At 37.0% G+C, this 20,350-nt stretch overlaps 2 protein-coding genes across 3 annotated transcripts; both read left to right on the forward strand.

Moving 5' to 3' along the window:
* Nucleotides 1–1,807: 1,807 nt before the first annotated feature.
* Nucleotides 1,808–8,661, forward strand: LOC132645674 (COP9 signalosome complex subunit 1-like). Its single transcript, XM_060362801.1, has 6 exons — nt 1,808–2,313; nt 4,297–4,617; nt 6,393–6,509; nt 6,612–6,697; nt 7,765–7,999; nt 8,114–8,661. The coding sequence occupies exons 1-6, from the start codon at nt 1,933–1,935 to the stop codon at nt 8,288–8,290; spliced, it is 1,317 nt and encodes a 438-aa protein (XP_060218784.1). The 5' UTR covers nt 1,808–1,932; the 3' UTR covers nt 8,291–8,661.
* Nucleotides 8,662–10,212: 1,551 nt separating this feature from the next.
* On the forward strand, nt 10,213–19,574 carry LOC132645675 (probable pectin methyltransferase QUA3). 2 transcript variants are annotated; one of them, XM_060362803.1, is made up of 9 exons: nt 10,213–10,630; nt 10,713–10,931; nt 11,844–12,047; nt 12,130–12,340; nt 12,426–12,687; nt 12,856–13,230; nt 13,631–13,726; nt 15,785–15,917; nt 19,018–19,155. In XM_060362803.1, exons 1-8 carry the CDS (start codon nt 10,421–10,423, stop codon nt 15,912–15,914), a joined length of 1,707 nt encoding a protein of 568 aa, XP_060218786.1. In that variant the 5' UTR covers nt 10,213–10,420; the 3' UTR covers nt 15,915–15,917; nt 19,018–19,155. The 2 variants fall into 2 exon arrangements, with proteins under 2 accessions (XP_060218786.1, XP_060218785.1); XM_060362802.1 differs by lacking the exon at nt 15,785–15,917 and having other exon boundaries at nt 10,215–10,630; nt 19,018–19,574.
* Nucleotides 19,575–20,350: the final 776 nt, after the last annotated feature.

Here is a 20,350-nt window from a genome sequence, read left to right on the forward strand (position 1 = left end):
TTTTGAACCTGCTCTATACAGGGCACTGTATTAATACATATTTTATATAAAATGATACAATTTTTTATTCTATACAGGGCACTGTGATGATACATAATATATACACAATGATACATATTATATACAAAAATGATACCGCTTTCTATTTTGTACAGGGCACTGTGCTGATACATATTATATACACAAATGATACATACCTTAGTGATTCATATTTTATACAGTTTCTATACATTACAGATAGGTACTGGTACATATTTTATACACAAATGATACATACTATAAACAAAAATGATTTTTACAGTTGTTGTTTAGGTGTTATATAGGTTGAAGTTTCATGTTTAAGGGTGATTGAAGGAGGAAATCACCTCAAAGTTTTTTGCGTTTGGGTTTTTATTTGAAATTTGTCTTATTTAAGTTTTGGCTAACGGGTGGGATTTGTTTAATGGCTAAATTTTGGGTTTGGGGAAACTTGGGTCAGCGGGTGGGTTTTGTTTAATGGCTACATTTTGGATTTGGGGAAACTTGGATCAGCGGGTGGGTTTAATTTGGGCCGAATGGCCAATTGTGTCCTTGCCCCTAATTTTAAATGGGTCATTTGCACGATTGGCCTTCAAAGGCACTGGTCTTTAATTTTTGTCCCTAAAATTGGTGGTTTTTAATTTTGACCTTAGCCTAATACCCCGAGGTCCGGGGTTGAAACCTCGGCTCAATAAAAATAAATAAAAAATCGCAAGACAGAGTTTCGTAACAAAATTAGGCATTAAGGCAGAGTTTTGCAAAATTTCAACTGAATTAAAAAAAAAATTGCTTTAATGCAAACCTTAAGGTGGAGTCTTGCCATGCCTGAAGGCAAAACTCTTCCTTAAGGCAGAGTTCTGCCTTGCAAATCCAAACTGTGCCTTAAGGCAGAGTTTGAGGCAAAACTCTGTCTGGCGAATCCAAACTCTACTTAGCGATTTTTTAATTTTTTTTTTGACTAAGCGGGGGTTCGAACCCGAAACCAAGGGGCTTTTAGCGAAGGGCAAAAATTAAAGACCCCCAATTTGAGGTGCAAAAATTAAAGACCAATGCCTTTGAAGGGCATTCAACACAAAAAAATAATTTTAAATTAAGTAATATATGTGGCTAATTATAATAAGCCACGTGATAATTTTAAATTGCAAAAATCCATCAGGTTTTGATCGTTAGTTTGAGAGGGTATTCTTGAGCCAAAAAATAGGTTGGAGGTATTTTTTGATAAAAAGGTGAAAAGAAAGTATATGTAGATTATTTTTCATATGTTAGGGGTATTTTTGACCCTTTTTCGTTAAATTAATAATTAAAAAAAAGTCCATTATCCACTATTAATCGTCCTTGATACCTTCCTCGGTATAAAATCACAAGGTTTTTATTTTAATAAATAACCCTACTTAAATATTAATTAATTAATATTATTTTATAAAATATTGGCTGAGATGAGCTCAACAAAATTTTGTATAATTGAACTCCAAATTCGGATTCGCGCCTGGAAGTCCCACATTAGGGGTAAAGCGCTTCCTAATAAAGGTGGCTCCGCATCCAAGGGGACTCAAATCCGAAACCTCTGATTAAGGATGAAGGAGTACTTACCACTCCACCAGAAACCTTGTCGGTAACCTTTGTTATTGTTGATATAACTCTTGCCTAAACCAGAAACAAATATAGAATAAAAGAAAACCAAAAAAAAAAAAACCATATGCATACTGGGCCAGACTAGGGACCCAATCCGAAACAAGCCAGGACACGGGCTTAAAAGGCCCAATATAAAAACTTCCTTAACATTCACGCGTGTAGTCTAATTACTTACACAACTTTTTCCTTCTTCAGTATCGCTTCTCGATGTAGTAAGAACAACGAGAGAGAACAAAAAAACCCTAGCTCCGATCGAACATTCTAGAAATTAATCAATCTCCAATGGAACACGATGAGGAAATAACCGACGACGAGATCTACGCCAACGGCGATGAGAACTCGAAGCGTCACCGTCCGATTATCAGCAGTGAACAGCTCGATATTGAGGCTTACGCAGCCTTATACAGTGGCCGGACAAAAATCATGAGGCTTCTATTTATAGCTGATCGATGTGGTAATGGTGCAATGCAATTGGAAGCTTTGAGAATGGCGTATGATGAGATTAAGAAAGGGGAGAATACTCAGTTGTTTCGTGAGGTTGTGCAGAAGATTGATGGACGTTTGGGGCCTAATTATGGGCCGGATCCTGCTTGGGCTGATGCTGTGGATCGTAGGGCTGAGATGAGGAAAGAGAAGCTTGAGAACGAACTCAACGCTTATAGGGTAAAGCTTTTGTTCTGTATTCATTTATCATTGAAACCCTTAATATTGTGTACTTGATAATTTGTTACTCTTGTTATTACAAGTTCTTTGCAGTTTCGCATGTGGAGAGTCTGTTTGGATAAGTCTAGAAGCTAAAATCTGATTAGATGTTTCAAAACAACGTGCAACGTATAGGTAGGCGTTTCGCCATAGAAAACAAATATTTTTCACTTTATTTAGAATTTTTGAAGTTGGAGTTGAAGATGGTTATAGTTTTCCAAAAAAATATTCGGTTGTTAGAATGTAATGGAAGTGAAAACAGCGTTTTAGGTGTTTTTCAAGTTACAACAACAACATACCCAGTTAAATCCCACAACGTGGGGTCTGGGGAGGGTAAAGTGTACGCACACCTTACCCCTACCTCCCGAGGTAGGGAGGCTGTTTCCGAAAGACTCTCGGCTTAAGAGAAAACATGACGAAAAAAGGTCAGATAAGATAAGGACAAGCTGATCAAAGCAGTATGTAAATGAAACTAACGGAAGCGAAAAAAGTCATGATAAAACAATCTGAAAAGAAGGCGGTATCTATCACAGAGAAATAAGATAATCGAAGTACAAGAAACAAGATAGTAGTAGGAATCAAAGGACTATAAACTCCAGAGCAAAAATGTGACTACTAGTACGAAGGGATAAGCCGGACTACGTACTAGCCTTTTACCCTAAGCTTGCGCCAAGTCCTGTCTAATTATCTTTCCCCAATACTTCTTCAGCCTACTTCTACCTCTTTTGAAACTGTCCATATCCAACCTCTCACACCTTTGCATTCGCACCTCTGTGTCCTCCTCTTCACATGTCCAAACCATCTCAGCCTATATCTCGCATCTTGTCCTCCACCGATGTCACCCTCATCTTATCCCGGATATCTTCATTCCTAATCCTATCTCTCCTAGTGTGCTTACACATTCATCGCAACATTTTCATTTTCGCAACTTTCATCTTCTAAACGTCAGGGTTCTTGACTGGCCAACACTCCGTCCCATACAACAAAGTCGGTCTCACCACCACTTTAAAGAACTTGTCTGTGTTTTCCAAGTTGTATTTGGAATTTTCATGGCCAAACTCTGATTTTCAAATAAAGTGAAAAATTTCCAGAAAAAAGTGAATAATTCTCATGGCCAAACTCTGAATTAAGTTGCAGTTTTCCTCGTATTAAGATTGTGAAGATATATAGGTTATATTGTGGGTTAAAGTTCACATAGTTTGAATCTTAAGGGGGTGGGGGAACTGGGATGGTAGTGGCTAATGTATGTGTTAAATTTTATTTGTGTCCTTAATCAAGGTAAATTTATGGGTTTGTCTCTGTTCGTTTAGATTTATCTTGCTCAATTATACCTCATACAGGAAGGGGAGCCTTGGCGTAACTGGTAAAGTTGCTGCCATGTGACCAGGAGGTCACGGGTTCGAGCCGTGGAAACAGCCTCTTGCAGAAATGGAAGGTAAGGCTGCGTACAAAAGACCCTTGTGGTCCGGCCCTTCCCCGGACCCCGCGCATAGCGGGAGCTTTAGTGCACCGGGCTGCCCCTTTATTATAGCTCATACAGAGATATAAATTGGTTTAGCTGATGTAATGAACATCTTATTGATAGGATATAGGTGTAAGATTGTCTAGCTAATTGATTTCATCATGATACATTGGCCATTCAGGAGGGCTTATCTAAGTAATAGTTCCTTGTAAGTGATCATGTCTGATGTACTTTATAAAAAATCATGTCTGATGTACTTTATAAAAAATCCATGTCTGGTGTACTTACTTTTGATTCCGAATTTTTATGTATACAAAAATAAGGAAGGTGTTTCCAATTCATTACCAGAAAAGGAAAAAGAAAAAGAAGCCATGCATTTTTAATAATAAACCGGAAGTTGACATATTTGTTACCTTTTAGTTCTGTTTAACTTAATTAGTTATTGAATTCTAATGCTTAAGTGGAACTCACTGTCTGTGTAGACAAATCTGATCAAAGAGAGCATTAGGATGGGATACAATGATTTTGGAGATTTCTATTATGCACATGGACAGCTTGGAGAGGCATTTAAGAATTATGTTCGTACACGTGATTATTGCACGACTGCGAAGCACATAACTTATATGTGTTTGAATGCAATTCTGGTCAGCATCGAGATGGGCCAGTTCACACACGTTACAAGCTATGTTAGCAAGGCGGAGCAGAGCCAAGATGCTCTAGAGGTTGTTACAGTTGCAAAACTTCGTTGTGCTGCTGGGTTGGCTCACTTGGAGGCAAAAAAGTACAAGCTTGCTGCCCGGAAGGTTTGTGATAGTCTTTTTCTCACTAATGAGGCCTATTCCAAGTTTTAGTTCAGTCTTGAATTGATAGTAAGTGCCCTTACAATCCTCAATGTAGGCTCACAGAAACAAACTTGATCTAGTTTTTTGTTTGTTTTGTTTTGACATTGGTAACATAACTTGATCTAGTTTTTTATAATCTTAGTTTGACGAAGGTTGAAATAATTTCAGGCATCCATATAACAATTGGTCTTCAAAGACTAACACTAGGTCAAAAAAAGCACTTTACGTACATAAATCAGTTGAAGTAATATAATCAAACTATATATGATATGTATTATATTGGCTTGAGTTTTTAGGATATATTGATCTTTCTGAATGAATTAGATTTGGGTAATTTCTAGTCAAGATTTATATTGAATTGATGTGATCTGGTTTTATTCATGCTGCCAAAGGACATTTGTTTCACATCGTCAACATGCTTCACTTCTTTGAAAACACAAGTTGATGTTTTCTCATCTGCCTTAAACCTTGGTTGGCAGAGTTACCCTGGTACATGTGCTGATGTGAGGCAGTAAGTATCCTGTGGAATAGTTGAGGCACGTACAAGCTGACCTGGTAACCATTGTATTAGGAAAAAGAAAGGAAGCCTTAACAATTTTTTACTGGAATAAAATCAATCCCCAAATTAGCCAGCCAGTTGTGACTCAATAACATCATCAGAACAAGTACCGCACCCCACTAGATCATATTTACAATCCTCTTAAAACCTTTTTTGTCTGTGGTTGAATTTGTCTTTCAAAAAACAGTTTAAACCCACTGTCCATTGTGTCCTTCATCTTCTCATCCAAATCCTCAGCCTTCATTTTAGAAGGCTTGATAACATTTTGATTTACTCTTCCTTAACCTTTGCAATCCTCTGATTCCGCTTTCTTGACCATATCCCCCTGTCTGCCTCTAAACCTTCATAATTTCTTGCCCTACAACTGCGCAATGCACGAGTTAAACCAAGACATCCCAGTTGCATCACATCACAAACTCTGCCAAAACCCATTTTCCAATCTAACCAACCTTATTGGCGAAAACACGACACTTTGAGAAGGGATATGTGGTTTATGAAGGCAGTAGAAACAATTAACCAAGTGAAGTTGGTGGAGATTTATTTCAGGATAATTTGGGAGCTATAAAAGCTGCAAAGGGAATGAATTTAGCAAAGAAAGCAGTTGAATTGGGGAAGAACGTTGCCTGAGCTTTGAAGAAGCCATTTCTGAAAAGGAGTAATTTGTTTCCACTTGAATTGTGATGATGTTTTTGTCATTTCTTGATTCCCTTGCACACATTTAGGGTCCTGCAAGGAAGTTCAAAAGAGTCGCAGATATTGAAAATTCAATCATGTTAATTTTTTTTCTCTCTTTACTGGTTTTCTTCTCTTCTGAAATGGATTGAAGTGGCAAACTGATGAAGAAAGAAACAACTGAAGAGATTCTTATCCAGAAAAAGAAAATAAAATAGAATAAATCAATTGAACTGATGACTTGCAAGGCCAAATGCAATAATGCGGCCTTATATCCATCTGCATATTCAAGTTAATGCTTTTCTTGGCCGTAAAGATATTATGTGCATATATTTCCTCATTTGGTAAATGTCAATTGAGGTGCTTATGCTCAATTGCCTTCTATTTTCTTCATTTTCAGTAGCAGTTAATAGTATATTACCATATGTTTTGCCATTCTTTTCAGAATGATTTATTAATTGTTTTGTTTCATTTACCTGTTTGACATTTCATTGCGTCGTTGTAGTTCCTGGAAGTTGGTCCAGAATTAGGTAATAACTACACTGAAGTCATTGCACCCCAAGATGTTGCTACTTATGGTGGACTCTGTGCGCTTGCGAGTTTTGACCGAGCAGAACTGAAGGCAATAATACAATGCCCTTTTCACTCTTAAATCATTTTATTGTCGAAGCTGCATAATATAATTACGATGTCACTTGCTGATTCAGATTATTTGGTTTGGCAGAGCAAAGTTATTGATAATATTAACTTCAGAAATTTCTTAGAGCTGGTACCTGAGATAAGGGAGCTCATTCATGATTTCTACACAAGGTAACTTGAAATGTGTTATGATGCTTGGAGTTAGATTCACTGTGCAGGAAAGTCTCAGTGGGTTATCGTTAGTCTTGTGTGCTATCGTTCTGATATGTGTGCTAGAAAATGCCTCATGTATTTGTATCGACAGATGAGTTCCATAGGGAACTTTATGTTGAAGCAATTCAATTTATCAAGTTCAACCCCCTGATATTTGATGCATGAAGTCAGCAACTTGACCTTTTCCACTGTTGTCTGGTTTGGATGTGGTGGAAGGAAGAACAAAGGTTTAAGTACTGAATAGCTGTACCTATTCTTGATTTCCTTCTTCACAGAGACTTCTTTGCTTTAGGTTAGGAAAAGATGGAAATGTTTGAAATAAAGGGAAGAAAAGTGTATTTACCTCCATTTAATTTATTATTTATTTATTGACAAGTAAATAAATTTTATTGGGTTATCAAAATGCAAGTGTAAGGCTGTGTATAATGGACCCTTGTGGTCCGGCCCTTCCCCGTGCATAGCGTGAGCTTAGTGCACCGGGATGCCCTTTTATCAAAAAAGTAACTAAATTTTGCTTATATACACCAAGATGGTTTAGAGGTGGTTTGCATAGATTTAAGAGATCTCTTGCTTTGAGAATCCCAAATTTGTCCTACCAGACAAACTATAAACTTATGGAATGAAATGGACCCAAGTGGTGCGAATGAATGTCGAGTATTACTATCACGACTACTTGGGCTTGAGATTGTAGTTATTGCACACACAAGGATGTGGCTGCTATACTTGCAGTTCCATTTATTACCCTTGAATCAGTAGAAAATAAAGGAAGGGTGGACCTCAGGCGAATATAATATTATATCGGAGAAGAGATGTAGAGAACTTATCCTGCCTATGGAACATTTTCGTGTGTATAGTTTGATAAGCTTCTCTTTTCGTACCTTCAGACTGTTATTTCTTTAACCAAACTAAAATGATTGTAAGAGTTCAAAATCGAATAAACTGCCAGTGTCTGAAGTTGTCTTTGTCCTGGAAGTGATATCCTCTAGTCCTTCCCCTAATGAACTCCATTTTTATCTATGATGCAGTCACTACGCTTCTTGTCTGGAGTATCTAGGGAATCTTAAAGCAAATCTATTGCTTGACATTCATTTGCATGACCATGTCGAGACGCTATATGATCAAATCCGTAACAAAGCTTTGATACAGTATACCCACCCATTTGTCTCGGTTGATTTGAATATGATGGCAAATGCTTTCAAGACGAGTGTTGCAGGGTTGGAGAAGGAACTTGAAGCTTTGATCACTGACAACCAAATGCAGGTGATGAACTAGTAACATGCACCTCTGTACTCGTCTGCTGTGCGTGGAAAACCTTGCTATATTTAGTCGGTTACAATTATAGATCATGAATTCATGATTATTACTCTCCTGCAGGCTCGAATCGACTCACACAACAAAATTTTATATGCACGGCATGCTGATCAGAGAAATGCAACCTTCCAGAGGGTGCTGCAGACAGGCAAGGAATTCGATCGGGACGTTAGATCAATGCTTTTGAGAGCAAACCTTCTCAAGCATGAGTACATCCTTAGGACAACAAGGAAGCATTGAAATGAATGAGGAGAATGGTAGCAGTTTTGTTTGCCTTGATTGCGAGGTTAGGCATGTTGCATGAAGTTGACCATTGCCTACAGAGGTTGGATAGTCTTGGAAAGCCATATCTTTTGGGGTTCGAGAAGTTTTTCAGGATAATAGAGGACTGCTGTTCATATTTTATAGATTTATCAGTTGCTGGAAAAGTATATATTTTTGCCTGATCTACTTCCTGCAACCTTTCTTGGTGATGTGTCATCAACGAATGCTAATTCATTTACTAGCTTGTTTTTTCGTTCCCTTTACAATTTAAGATAAACGAATCTATCTAGCCTATTGTTTTGATGCTAATCAATGACTTAAAAATGGTCATTAGTCTTGGAGCTTAATATGTTTGCGTTGGTTGGTTTTGGGTTAACTTGCCGAGACTTAGATGACTACATTTTTGCTTCAATATTACCTCTGTCGGGTATGTACATGTCTTCGTATTTAGGGTGTTCTCCGAGATCCCCGATGGGCTCGTCCCATCTAGAAGTAACTAAAGACCAACACAAAGCTCAAAGGATACCAGGTGTATTAACCACCGACAGTTCTCTTCCACCGGCGAACAGCTGTGCGTGATTTTTTTAATCTGGACCCGGCTTTTGTTTGCACATCTAATTATGATAATATACAATGGATGAGTGATAGATCGAGAAAATATATCACTTTAGTAGGGTTAAGTAATAATTTTTTATTTTTTTTTGGCTAAAGTAATAAATTTCATGTCAAGAGTACATGTTATGTTTCTCCTTTTGATCTTTGTGTATTAGCTTTAGACTTAACACCAAAGAGGCTCGAGCCAAATGATTTATCTTCAGGTTGGTGATCGCCCAAGCTTCAGATTAGTGAACTATGAAAAATAGATTTAATAAGAAACACTAAAAAAGTTTCATCTAAATTATAGAAACTATCACTAGACGCCAAAATATAGCAATGCAAATAACTACACCAAACTTGAGAAATAGATCAAGAATAGTGTAGAAAATGTATCTCCAAATATGAGTTTTGGTTAATTTCTTTTTTTAACCGACAACATTTGTTAAATATTTGACAAAGATGTAGTTTTGTCAAACTTAAGGGATTAAAACTACTCAAAAAATATTTAAAGAACCATTTCCAAACTTCCCATTTTTGTAATTTTGTTCCTTTTTGTAGTAATAACGATCGTAACCAAGAAATTCTCAGAACTAATTAACTAATGAAGAGATATATATAATTACGACATATTATCATAACGGAGGCATATGAAACATATGAAGAAATTGCGTTTGCGTAGATCTCCATACTTCCCTCTTTAGTTCTTTTTAACACAATAAGTAGGCCTTTGGCCATCAATTTTCAAACCATGGTTTCAAATCAGCGTTTGGTCATCAATTCAGTCATGGTTTGAAATCATAATTTGAACCCAAATCATCTAAAAAGCATGGTTTGAGATTTGAAATCATGGTTTCAACTTTTTTAAATATAAAATTTAACCCATAAATTAATATTTTGTAAAAAAAGACCCATAAGTTGGTAAATATTTTTAACAATTACCCCCATCAATCATTTATCAATCTCATTAACTTCCACCGACCTTTATTTATGTCTACCAACTTTTAATTTATGTGGGAAGATTATATTAAATGGAGTAGTAATTACATTACTATTCATGTTAAATTTTTGATTTTATTGAAGTAAAGTTTGATTAATTGATGTTGCATTTTTTTTTAGAAAAGTGGTGTACTAATTTTGTTATAAACTATAATTTGCTCATTTGGTAAGATTATATAAGAATTGAGAATGTTTTGATATTTTTCACAATTTGTGAGATTTTTATATCTATTAAAAAAATATAATTTAAAATATATAAATTATATGTAATCATGTTCAAACGGGGCCTAAAAAATGGCTGAAAATTACAATTACAAATACGAAAGAATAAAAATATCCTCCCTGTCACTCTCTCCTCAAGCTTCTTTAAGCCACTCTCACTTCAAAAAAGCAGTAGAATTCCACTTCAACATATGCTTCAGATCTTCAAATCCTAAATATTCGACAGCATAAAACTCCAATATCCGTACATATGTGTGTGATTGGATCTTGAAGTTTAATTATTAACTGAAAATGGGTCACTTAAATCTACCATCATCAAAGAGAAATGCTAGACAATGGCGTCTACTTGATTTAGTATCAGCAGCTTTCTTCGCAGCAGTATTAATATTCTTCCTTCTTCTCTGTACTCCTTTGGGTGATTCTTTAGCTGCTTCAGGTCGCCAAACTCTACTCCGTTCTGCATCTGGGGATCCCCGCCAACGTACTCGCCTCATTGCCCAGGTAAAAAAAAAAAAAACAATTTAATTACTGTTAAGTTCTGTTTGGATCCCCCTTTTTTTTGAATTTTTGAATTTTGGTGTAGGTGGAGTCAGGGAGACATAACACAGCGATTGATGCATGTACAGCTGATTATGTGGATCATATGCCTTGTGAGGATCCGAAAATTAATAGTCAGTTGAGTAGAGAGATGAATTTTTATAGGGAAAGACATTGTCCTTTGCCTAAGGATACACCTCTTTGTTTGATTCCACCTACACAAGGTTATCGTGTTCCTGTTCAGTGGCCTGACAGTTTGCACAAGGTAATGCATCTCACTGAAAAGGCCAAATGTTTGGTAGTTATAATTGATCTGAAGCTAATCCCCAGCACCCTGGAAGTTTGTGCTGAGTGTGTTAGATTAGACTGTTGATAGAAGAAACACTTTTATTTACTCAATACTTTAGGTTTCAAGATTACTTGAGTCGAGGGTCTACGGGAGACAACTTCTCTACCTCCCAACGTAGGGGTAAGGTCTGCTTACACAATACCCTCCCCAAACCCCACTTGTGGGATTACACTGGTTATGTTGTTGTTCAACTTTAGGTTTCAAGATTCTGCCTTCCTACTGAGTCTAATTTTTTTTTTGTCTTTGGCATAGCACGTGGAAATAGTTTGTTTGATGGATGGCCGTGAGAGTCGAACCTGGGATATCTGCATGTTCTGAAACCATGTTGAAATGCCCTTACTTAAAAGTTTTAAGCTGTTAGGGACAGATACTTTTGCTTATGTTAGGTTGCAATAGTTTGAGTGATTTTTGAATTCATAAGTTTCCCTCAGATTGGTAGCCTTTAGATGTAGTCCTGTCTGCACCTTATGTATGATCCAGCTTAATACTCGTATTCCCGCTTCTTGTTGTTTCATTAGATGGATCCCGTAATAGTTTTCTTTTGTTCTTCCTTTTCCTTTTCCTTTTAGATTAATGTCAATAGTGCCTTTTTCCTTGTCTTGGGCCTCTTTTGGTGGCAATTCTTTTAGTAACTCAGCCTCTCAATATGTTAAAAAATTACAGTTCATATTTTCTTGTAGATTCTGCTTAAATTGTTGCATTGCATCTGTGATCGTGGGCCACTTTTGGCTGCGTTAACTTGCAGCCTTACCGTTGAGGGCTTTATTTTTCTTCTGGTGGGTTTGATGTTTCAGTGCAAGGTAACACTAATCTTCCCTTTCTTCACAGATATGGCATGACAATATGCCATACAATAAAATAGCTGACAGGAAAGGGCACCAAGGATGGATGAAAAGGGAAGGGCCGTATTTTATCTTTCCTGGTGGTGGAACTATGTTCCCTGACGGAGCAGAGCAGTATATCGAGAAACTTAAACAGTACATTCCGATAGCTGGTGGAGTTTTGAGGACTGCCCTTGATATGGGATGCGGGGTAGGGTGTTCTTGCTCGTTTCCTTAGAATCTATAGTATTGTTCTTTTGAATCTGTGAACATAATATTCATTCCTACTACAGGTTGCCAGTTTTGGTGGTTATCTACTTTCTGAAGACATGTTGACGCTCTCTTTTGCTCCAAGAGATTCACATAAATCACAAATACAGTTCGCCTTGGAACGAGGAATACCTGCATTTGTTGCCATGCTTGGGACACGCAGGCTTCCTTTTCCTGCCTTCTCGTTTGATTTGGTTCATTGTTCGCGGTGTTTGATTCCTTTTACTGCATATAGTGAGTTCTCTGAGTTCCATGGTCATTGTCAATGTGCTTTAAATATCTGCCTTTTGAAATCCTGAAAGAAGAATTTGCCATGCAGATGCAACATACTTCATCGAAGTTGACCGGTTACTCCGCCCCGGAGGCTACCTTGTCATTTCTGGTCCTCCCGTTCAGTGGCCCAAGCAAGATAAGGAGTGGGCGGATCTCCAAACAGTGGCCAGATCATTGTGCTATGAGCTGATTGTTGTAGATGGAAACACCGTCATCTGGAAAAAGCCTCATGGGGATTCATGTCTTCCTAATCAAAATGAATTTGGGCTTGAGCTGTGCGATGAATCAAATGATCCAAGTGCTGCATGGTGATTCTTGTTCATGATTTCTTTATTTTTTTCCTCCTTCCATGTTCTCCAACTGCATCTTGCTATGATCTCCGACAATTTTTTGCTGCTTTCTCCTTGATATGCATATTGTTGGTGGAAGCATTATAAATAACTATCTCTGCTTTTTATATGTCAAATTAATTGCAGGTACTTCAAGTTGAAAAAATGTGTGACTAGGACTTTATCTTCCAAAGGGGAATATGCTGTTGGGAAAATTCCAAAATGGCCAGCGAGGCTGACAAAAGCTCCTTCTAGGGCAATCGTATCTAAAAATGGAGTGGATGTGTTTGAAGCTGACTCAAGAAGATGGACGCGAAGAGTTGCATATTATAAGAATTCATTGAACTTGAAACTAGGAACTTCATCAGTTCGTAATGTCATGGACATGAATGCATTTTTCGGAGGATTTGCTGCAGCATTATCATCAGATCCGATCTGGGTGATGAATGTTGTTCCAGCGCATAAGCCTTTAACCCTTGATGTCATTTATGACAGAGGCCTTATTGGAGTTTACCATGATTGGTAGGTCAAGAATTTGCCTATCACATAGTTCTCAAAAGAATTTGTCTATCACATATTTGTTAGTCATTCAAAAAAGTACATTATGTTTGGCTGGATTCTGGATCATTATCTCTTTTTCTAAGAAAAAAATCTTTATCCTTTCTGCTAGATAGCGACTTCTATTTAAAAAATAAATAAATCTCTTTCTTTAATCTTTATGTCCGGAAAGTTCTTTCCTTGCAAAAAGATTCATCCACTCATGGTTTATAAATCCGAGAACTTATGGAGACGTTGGAAAAATGAAACCTCCACATAATAAGTGCCGACATTAGCATCCTTCCTCTTTTTCTTTCCCCAAAGGAAATGGATAGATGGATTATGCACTTCAACTAATGAACTCCATTTGCCACTCATGTCACAGGTGTGAGCCTTTTTCAACATATCCTCGGACTTATGATCTGATTCATGTGGGATCCATAGAATCTCTCGTAAAGGATCCTGTCTCTGGCAATATCAGGTATGTCTAAACATCTGGATTCTTCGATACTCTTTATCTTTGATTGTACATAATTAGATATTTCCGACATTACATTTCCTAAGTTAGCAGTTCTGAACCATTTGAATATGAAAGTTCTCACCTATTTCCAGAAAAAGGCGAGATATCTAGTTCAGACAATGAAAAAGTACATTGCACCACAATAGTTGATGATAGAAACAATATCTTGCATGACATTTAGTTATTAGTACTTTTAAGAGATGCAAAAACTATGTTAATCCAAGTAGTAATTTCAACATGTTTTTCACCATTGATCAGATTTCATTGAAAATGGCACATGTATCAGTATTTTTGGCTACGTGAAATTAATCTCATCTAGTAGATTTAAATATGTAGGATATCCTTGGAGATAATAATTAAGATCTAAAACAAGATCATCATATTGTTAGAGTACAATCTCTTTGTTTTGAAGAAGAGGTAGAATACAATGTCTTGGAATCAATGAAAGGAAGTTGTGTCGAAAGACCTATAATCTCTTGGAATCCATGCAGACCTAGCGCAAATAAAGCACAAAGGGAGTAAAAGATCTACATAAGCGAAGGAGATACTAATAAGTTGGGATTAACTTTTAGTCATGTTAGTACATCTACTTTAGGTGCAATAGTCTTAGGAGTCCTCTAGTCATGTCAGGAATTGATATATAAGTAAAAAATATAGAGGATTTCTGGTTTTATTTGTTTAATTTTGTTTTATACACCAAGATGAGCTTAAATGGAGTAACATGGTCTATGAGGATGCACACAGCCAATCCCAACTTGCTTGGGATTGAAACATAATTGTTGTATACGAGTAGAATACCGTTATATTTATTTATTTAATTGATGACGGTTATGTCCGGGCTAGCTTGTGCGCATCTTGACTAATCCACGGGGTATCTGTTACTTCTCACCAACACAGTTGCTGTGTAACTTTGTCTAACAAGGCTTAGACATATGAGAAAAATAGTTTTTTCCTGCTGTTGAGATTGAAATGAGCCCTGTCCCTTGGAAGAATATCATTATACTTGTACCATTAAAAAATATGAGCAGAATGTAGATTATTGTAGAAGCACACATACGCATCCATTCATAGATATAAAACTATATTTTTAAGTAATTAATAAACAATATATTTAAGTAATTAATAAACAATATATTTAAGTAATTTCTGGTTGTACTCTTTGCTTATCAAAAAAAAAAAAAAAGTAATTAATAAACTAAATGAATTTTTGTAAGAATCAGTGACAAAATGTGGTCCTCATTTGGTTCCAAGATATATTTGACGGACTAGTATTTTTTTCTTTTTTGGGTCTTTAAAGGATTTCGCTTGTCCCACATCTATTCTTAAGCATTGTACTTAGATTATCTATTTTTAAGCGTGGTACTTAGATTTTGTGGACTATATAAAGACATTGAAGTCTTCGGTAAAATCATTTTGGAATACCAATAAAAAAAGGTAAAATCATTTTGGAATTGAGAAAAAATATTGAATAAAGCTTTGTGCTTTAATTTACTTTTCTCAAGATAGCTTGTTTCCTCTCAAGAAGTGAGTGAGTTATACATGGGAATACCAAGGCAGCCGCTTTTCTGGCTATCATATTATAATGGGGTTCCTAACCTCGCCAACATTGGCACACCCCCGTCGTTTAGGCATCAATGCATGAGAATAGCCAACCATGGCAGCCTCGTTAGCTATCATGTCATAGTGGTTTCCTAAACTCACCTACATTGGCACACAACCGAACGTTTAGACATCAATTTTTTAATTAAGAAATATCAGTAAATCTTGAGGACTTGAATACCAATACACTCTGATTATACTTTCTGCCACAACTTCTGGCTCGAGATTTTGAAAACTAACTGCAGCATTGGAAACATTGAATGAAGCATGATAGTTATTTCCATGTAGACATTGGATTTCATTTTCTTGTGTTACTGGATCAGTATTTTTGACATAAAGTTCAGCAATCATACATCATGTATTTGGTAACAGTGGGGAATAATGCTTTTACTATTTGCACTTAACTATGGATGGTTTCAGAAGAGGTAGAGGTAGGCCGAAGAAGTATTGGAGAGAGGTGCTTAGACAGGACATGGCGCAGTTCCAGCTTACCTTGGACATGACCTTAGATAGGAGGTTATGGAGGACTCAGATTAGGGTAGAAGGCTAGTAGGTAGTCGCAATTTTGATATACAGTCTATTGTCATTTGATGCTTGCTACTATGTGTTGTTTCTTGTACTTCAATTATCTTATTTATCTGTGGTAGCTACTGCTTCCTTTTCTCAGACTGCTCTATCATATCATGACTTGTTCGCTTTCTTTAGTTTCATTTTCATTTTTCTTTGAACTGCTTGTGCTCATCTGACCTTTTCTTATGTTTTTCTTGAGCCGAGGGTCTTCCGGAAACAGCCTCCCTATCTTCCGCGATAGGGGTAAGGTTTGCGTACACTATACCCTCCCCAGACCCCACATTGTGGGATTTCACTGGGTATGTTGTTGTGTTGTACCTTGTAGATTATAGCTAATTATCCACCGTGTAGTCCATGTCTGACATCAACAAGTGGATGTTGTAACCTCCCTTGTAAAACTAACAGGCAAAAACTTGTGGTATCTTTGATCAAATTTTCAGTCAAGAGTAGAACATTTTTTCTATTGGAATATAGACTCCATTTTCTTCTCCTAGAGATGAATTCCTTCTCTGATGGTATTTTTGGATTTTCAAACGACCTTAATAGTAGTGAACAGTATAATCACAAGTACACTCATGATATGAATTTTGATAGCCATATATTTTCTTCCTTGAATAACTTGTCAAGATGTGGGAAGCTAGGCTGAGATGGTTCGGGCATGTGAAAAGGAGGTGTGAGGATGCACCAATTAGGAGGTGTGAGAGGTTGGCAGTAGCAGGAGTTAGGAGAGGTAGAGGTAGACCGAAAAAGAACTGGGGGAAGTGATTAGACAGGACATGACACAACTTCAGCTGACTGAGGACATGACCTTAAATAGGAAGATTTGGAGGTCGAGAAACTAGGGTAGAAGGTTAGTAGGTAGTTGAGTTTTGCAGCATTGTGTGTGTGAGAGGTAGGGGGCTAGCCTCTTCTGTGTGTATTACTAGTACACTATTGTTTAGGTATCGCGTAGATCCATACTCTTCTGTGTGTATTACTATGTGTTGCTTTATTTGTTTTATATCTTGATATTTTGCTGTTTTATTTTTCTTGCAATCCTGCATCCAGTGTTGCCAAAGGCGCGCTTAAGCCCTGAAGCGAGGCTCAAAACATGATGAGCGCTTCGCCTCGCTTTATGTGCGCTTCAGTGTCGTCATCAAGGCTCTAAGACATACTTTCCTTGAAATGTATGCCTCTTTTGAAGAGGTGACACTAGACGATTGATATTTCACTTTATCGTGACATGGAATAAATATGATGAGCTACAACAATGGTTAAAGAGCCTAACATAGCTAAGTTAAGAGATAATTGAGCATGCCATGACATTGTTAGGATCTCATATAGACCTTTGTGGCCCTGACCTGTAAATGGACCCCTCTCGGGGACTTTCTTAAAGAGGAACCTCATGTAAATACCATGGAATAAGGTTTGATCCTATTCATGGAGATTCCGTAACTATTCCAAAAATGGAAAGTTCGACACAATTGGTTGTCCATATATTTGTTATTCATGCTTACTATTATTAGTCTTGGACTAAACAAACATATATTTGTATATTTGCACCATTGCGCTTTTTTTCACTAAAGCCCACACTTTATTTGCGCTTAAAGCCCCAACCAACCTTAGAGCTTTTTTGCACTTTTCGCTTTTGATAACACTGCCTGTATCGACTACGTTTCTTTTGAGTCGAGAGTCTATCGGAAAAGCCTCTCTATCCCACAAAGGCAGAGGTAAGGTCCGCGTACATCCTACCCTCCCCAGACCCCACTTGTGGGATTACACTGGGTATGTTGTTGTTGTAATAACTTGTCAAGGTGGAACATTAATGTTATCTTTTTTCTCCTCCTTGGAGAAAAGTGTTTTATACTGCTCCTAGCCTCTTAAGGTATATTTAATCTGCTTGGAGATGATAGAGCATGGAGATGATGCAGTAAACTTAATACGTTGTTAGTTTATAGCAATAGAAGTTTTGTTGATAAGGTTAAATAGAAACGTGGTCTTATTCCTGAGCAGTGTTTTAAAAGGCATGGGCGTAAAGCGAGGCGTAAGCCCATAGGTATTTGATTTTTAGTATCTCATAAAATCATATAATTACAATACATATTCTTAAATAGGTATAATTGCATAAAAAATTGAAGAAAACTATAAATAAGTGAAAAGTATATATAGATGTGCTCCCCCATAAAAAGCTAATCAAAGTAATCCATTATACGCCACTTACAAGCACAAGTTTTCTTATAAAAGCCAACATAATTATATAAAGAGAGCAAGAGCAGTAATGAACTTGAAAACCTAATTTAAGTACAAATTTACAAACTAACCTGGAAAAATAAATGAAAAGAGACGAAAGTAACTCTAGTTGAAAAGAATAAGGTTTTCTACGATGGAGGAATAAAAAGGATGAATAATAACCCGCAATTTGAACTTGGAACTTGTTGTGATGAAGGAGAATAGAGTTTTTTTTTTGGTATTTGCAAAGTGATTGTTCGTTACTTGTGAGATAGTAGAAGACTAGAGAAAGTATTGGGAAAGAACATAAAGTAGGGGTTCTAGCTATAAAAAAAGGTCTTGACTTTTATATTGTAATGTTTCATTTCTTTTTTAAAACTTTTGAGTAATTACAAGCTGATTTTTGAGAATTTGGGTATTATGTTAAGAACTTATTCAACAAATTTTATTTTAAATTGAAGAATTTTCCTAGGCTTACGCCCCAACACAAAAACTCGCCTCATGGGCAGGCGTACAACCCAAATTGCTGGGCATACGCCTTTTGAGACTTTCGCTCCCCACCATCGTTTGGGGGCATTTTGGCGCGCCTCGCCCCAAAAACGCCTTTTAAAATACTGTTCCTGAGGATCATTCTGCATGTAAGGAGTTAGTAATAAGAGATGGGGTGGGTTTGCAATCTAAAAATTGTTACTGTCCATTCTATTTTCTGCCAATTACCTTGATGTTAGACTTGTTTATAGGGAATAATTCTTCCCAGCTCTCTCTTATTCCTGAGATAGATAAAGAACTGTAGTAATCCCAAAAAGTAGATGCAAGACTGTGCTAGGTTTCATTGACAGGTGCAAAGTGATTGAACCATTTGTACATTCTTCCAGGTGCAGCCTTGTGGATTTGATGGTGGAAATTGATAGAATTCTCCGGCCTGAAGGAACTGTTATAATTCGGGACTCTCCTGAAGTGATAGACAAAGTAGACCGAATTGCTCCTGCTGTAAGATGGACGGCAACTATTCATGAGAAAGAACCTGAATCACATGGAAGGGAGAAAATCTTGGTAGCCACAAAGAATTTTTGGAAGCTACCTTCTGCATCCCACTGATTGATCCTTTTGTTTTTGTACTGTAGGTATATCCCTTTTTGTCCTTATAGTCTCATTATTAAGGCCCAATAACTTGTTTCAAATGATGCAACTATTCTAGTTCTTTCTTGTCTCTTCATTTAGCTTATGTAGAATTAAATGGAAGCGCACCAAGATGGGAAAAAACTGTAAATTTTTTATAGTACACTGTTAGAAGCACTCATAACTTCTTTGGTATTAGAACATGACCAGCTACCCCGCAGCTTTTTGTTTACCAGACTCTGTGTTTGCAAAAGCTGCATGGTATGAAACGGCAATAACTAGTTGCTGCATCATATATAATTTTTTTTTTTTTTGAGCGGCTTCTCATTTCTTGCTTGACTATGGTCAATCCTTCCATTACCCTCTTTCCTTTACATCATATGTTTGATATTTCTGTGTGCACAGTAACTTTGTTTTATTTGCATATGTATTACATATCCAGAAACCTAATCTTTTTAATTAGTCATTTTAGAATAGTTCTCTGCTTTGTTTTTCTCTATTCCACATTCTGTTAAACCTTGAGCATCATGCAGTCCATACACAATTGCAGGGAGCTGAAGAATTCCAATAAATCGTATACCTTATTTAGCAATTTACACCAAATGCCAAAAATGCAGGCACTTGAACCCGAGCTTCTGTAGAGTTTCTGACTTTTTCTTCAAAACACCTCTGGTTCACATCCTTTTCTTTTTTGGTGTGTGGATAATAGTGGAGTCTGGTAGGCTTGCGCGTACCTCGATTATTCCTTCGATACCAGTTACCTTCCATTAGCACAAGCACCAGGTAGCTTTGCGCATGAAGACTTAAGCAGATAAAACAAAACCACCTAGTATTTTTTGGTCTCTATTGAGAGTTGAACCTTTGATTTTTCATGGTTTTCACCAATTTCACGGACCGTTAAGCTAACACACTTGGGTGCTATCTTCAGCTTGCTTTTCTTTTATAGACCATCTGATGCACATAGTTAGGTCCCTTTTCTGCAAGTGCCACTAAGTTGGGCATGCTCCATGGGCTACTATCAAACAAAATCAGCCACCTTATACTGTTGCTTTGCTCTTCCTTTGTGCTTCACATGAATGAATCGTCTTT

Source organism: Lycium barbarum, chromosome 6 (genome assembly GCF_019175385.1).
Source record: "Lycium barbarum isolate Lr01 chromosome 6, ASM1917538v2, whole genome shotgun sequence".
Taxonomy (NCBI): Eukaryota; Viridiplantae; Streptophyta; class Magnoliopsida; order Solanales; family Solanaceae; genus Lycium; species Lycium barbarum.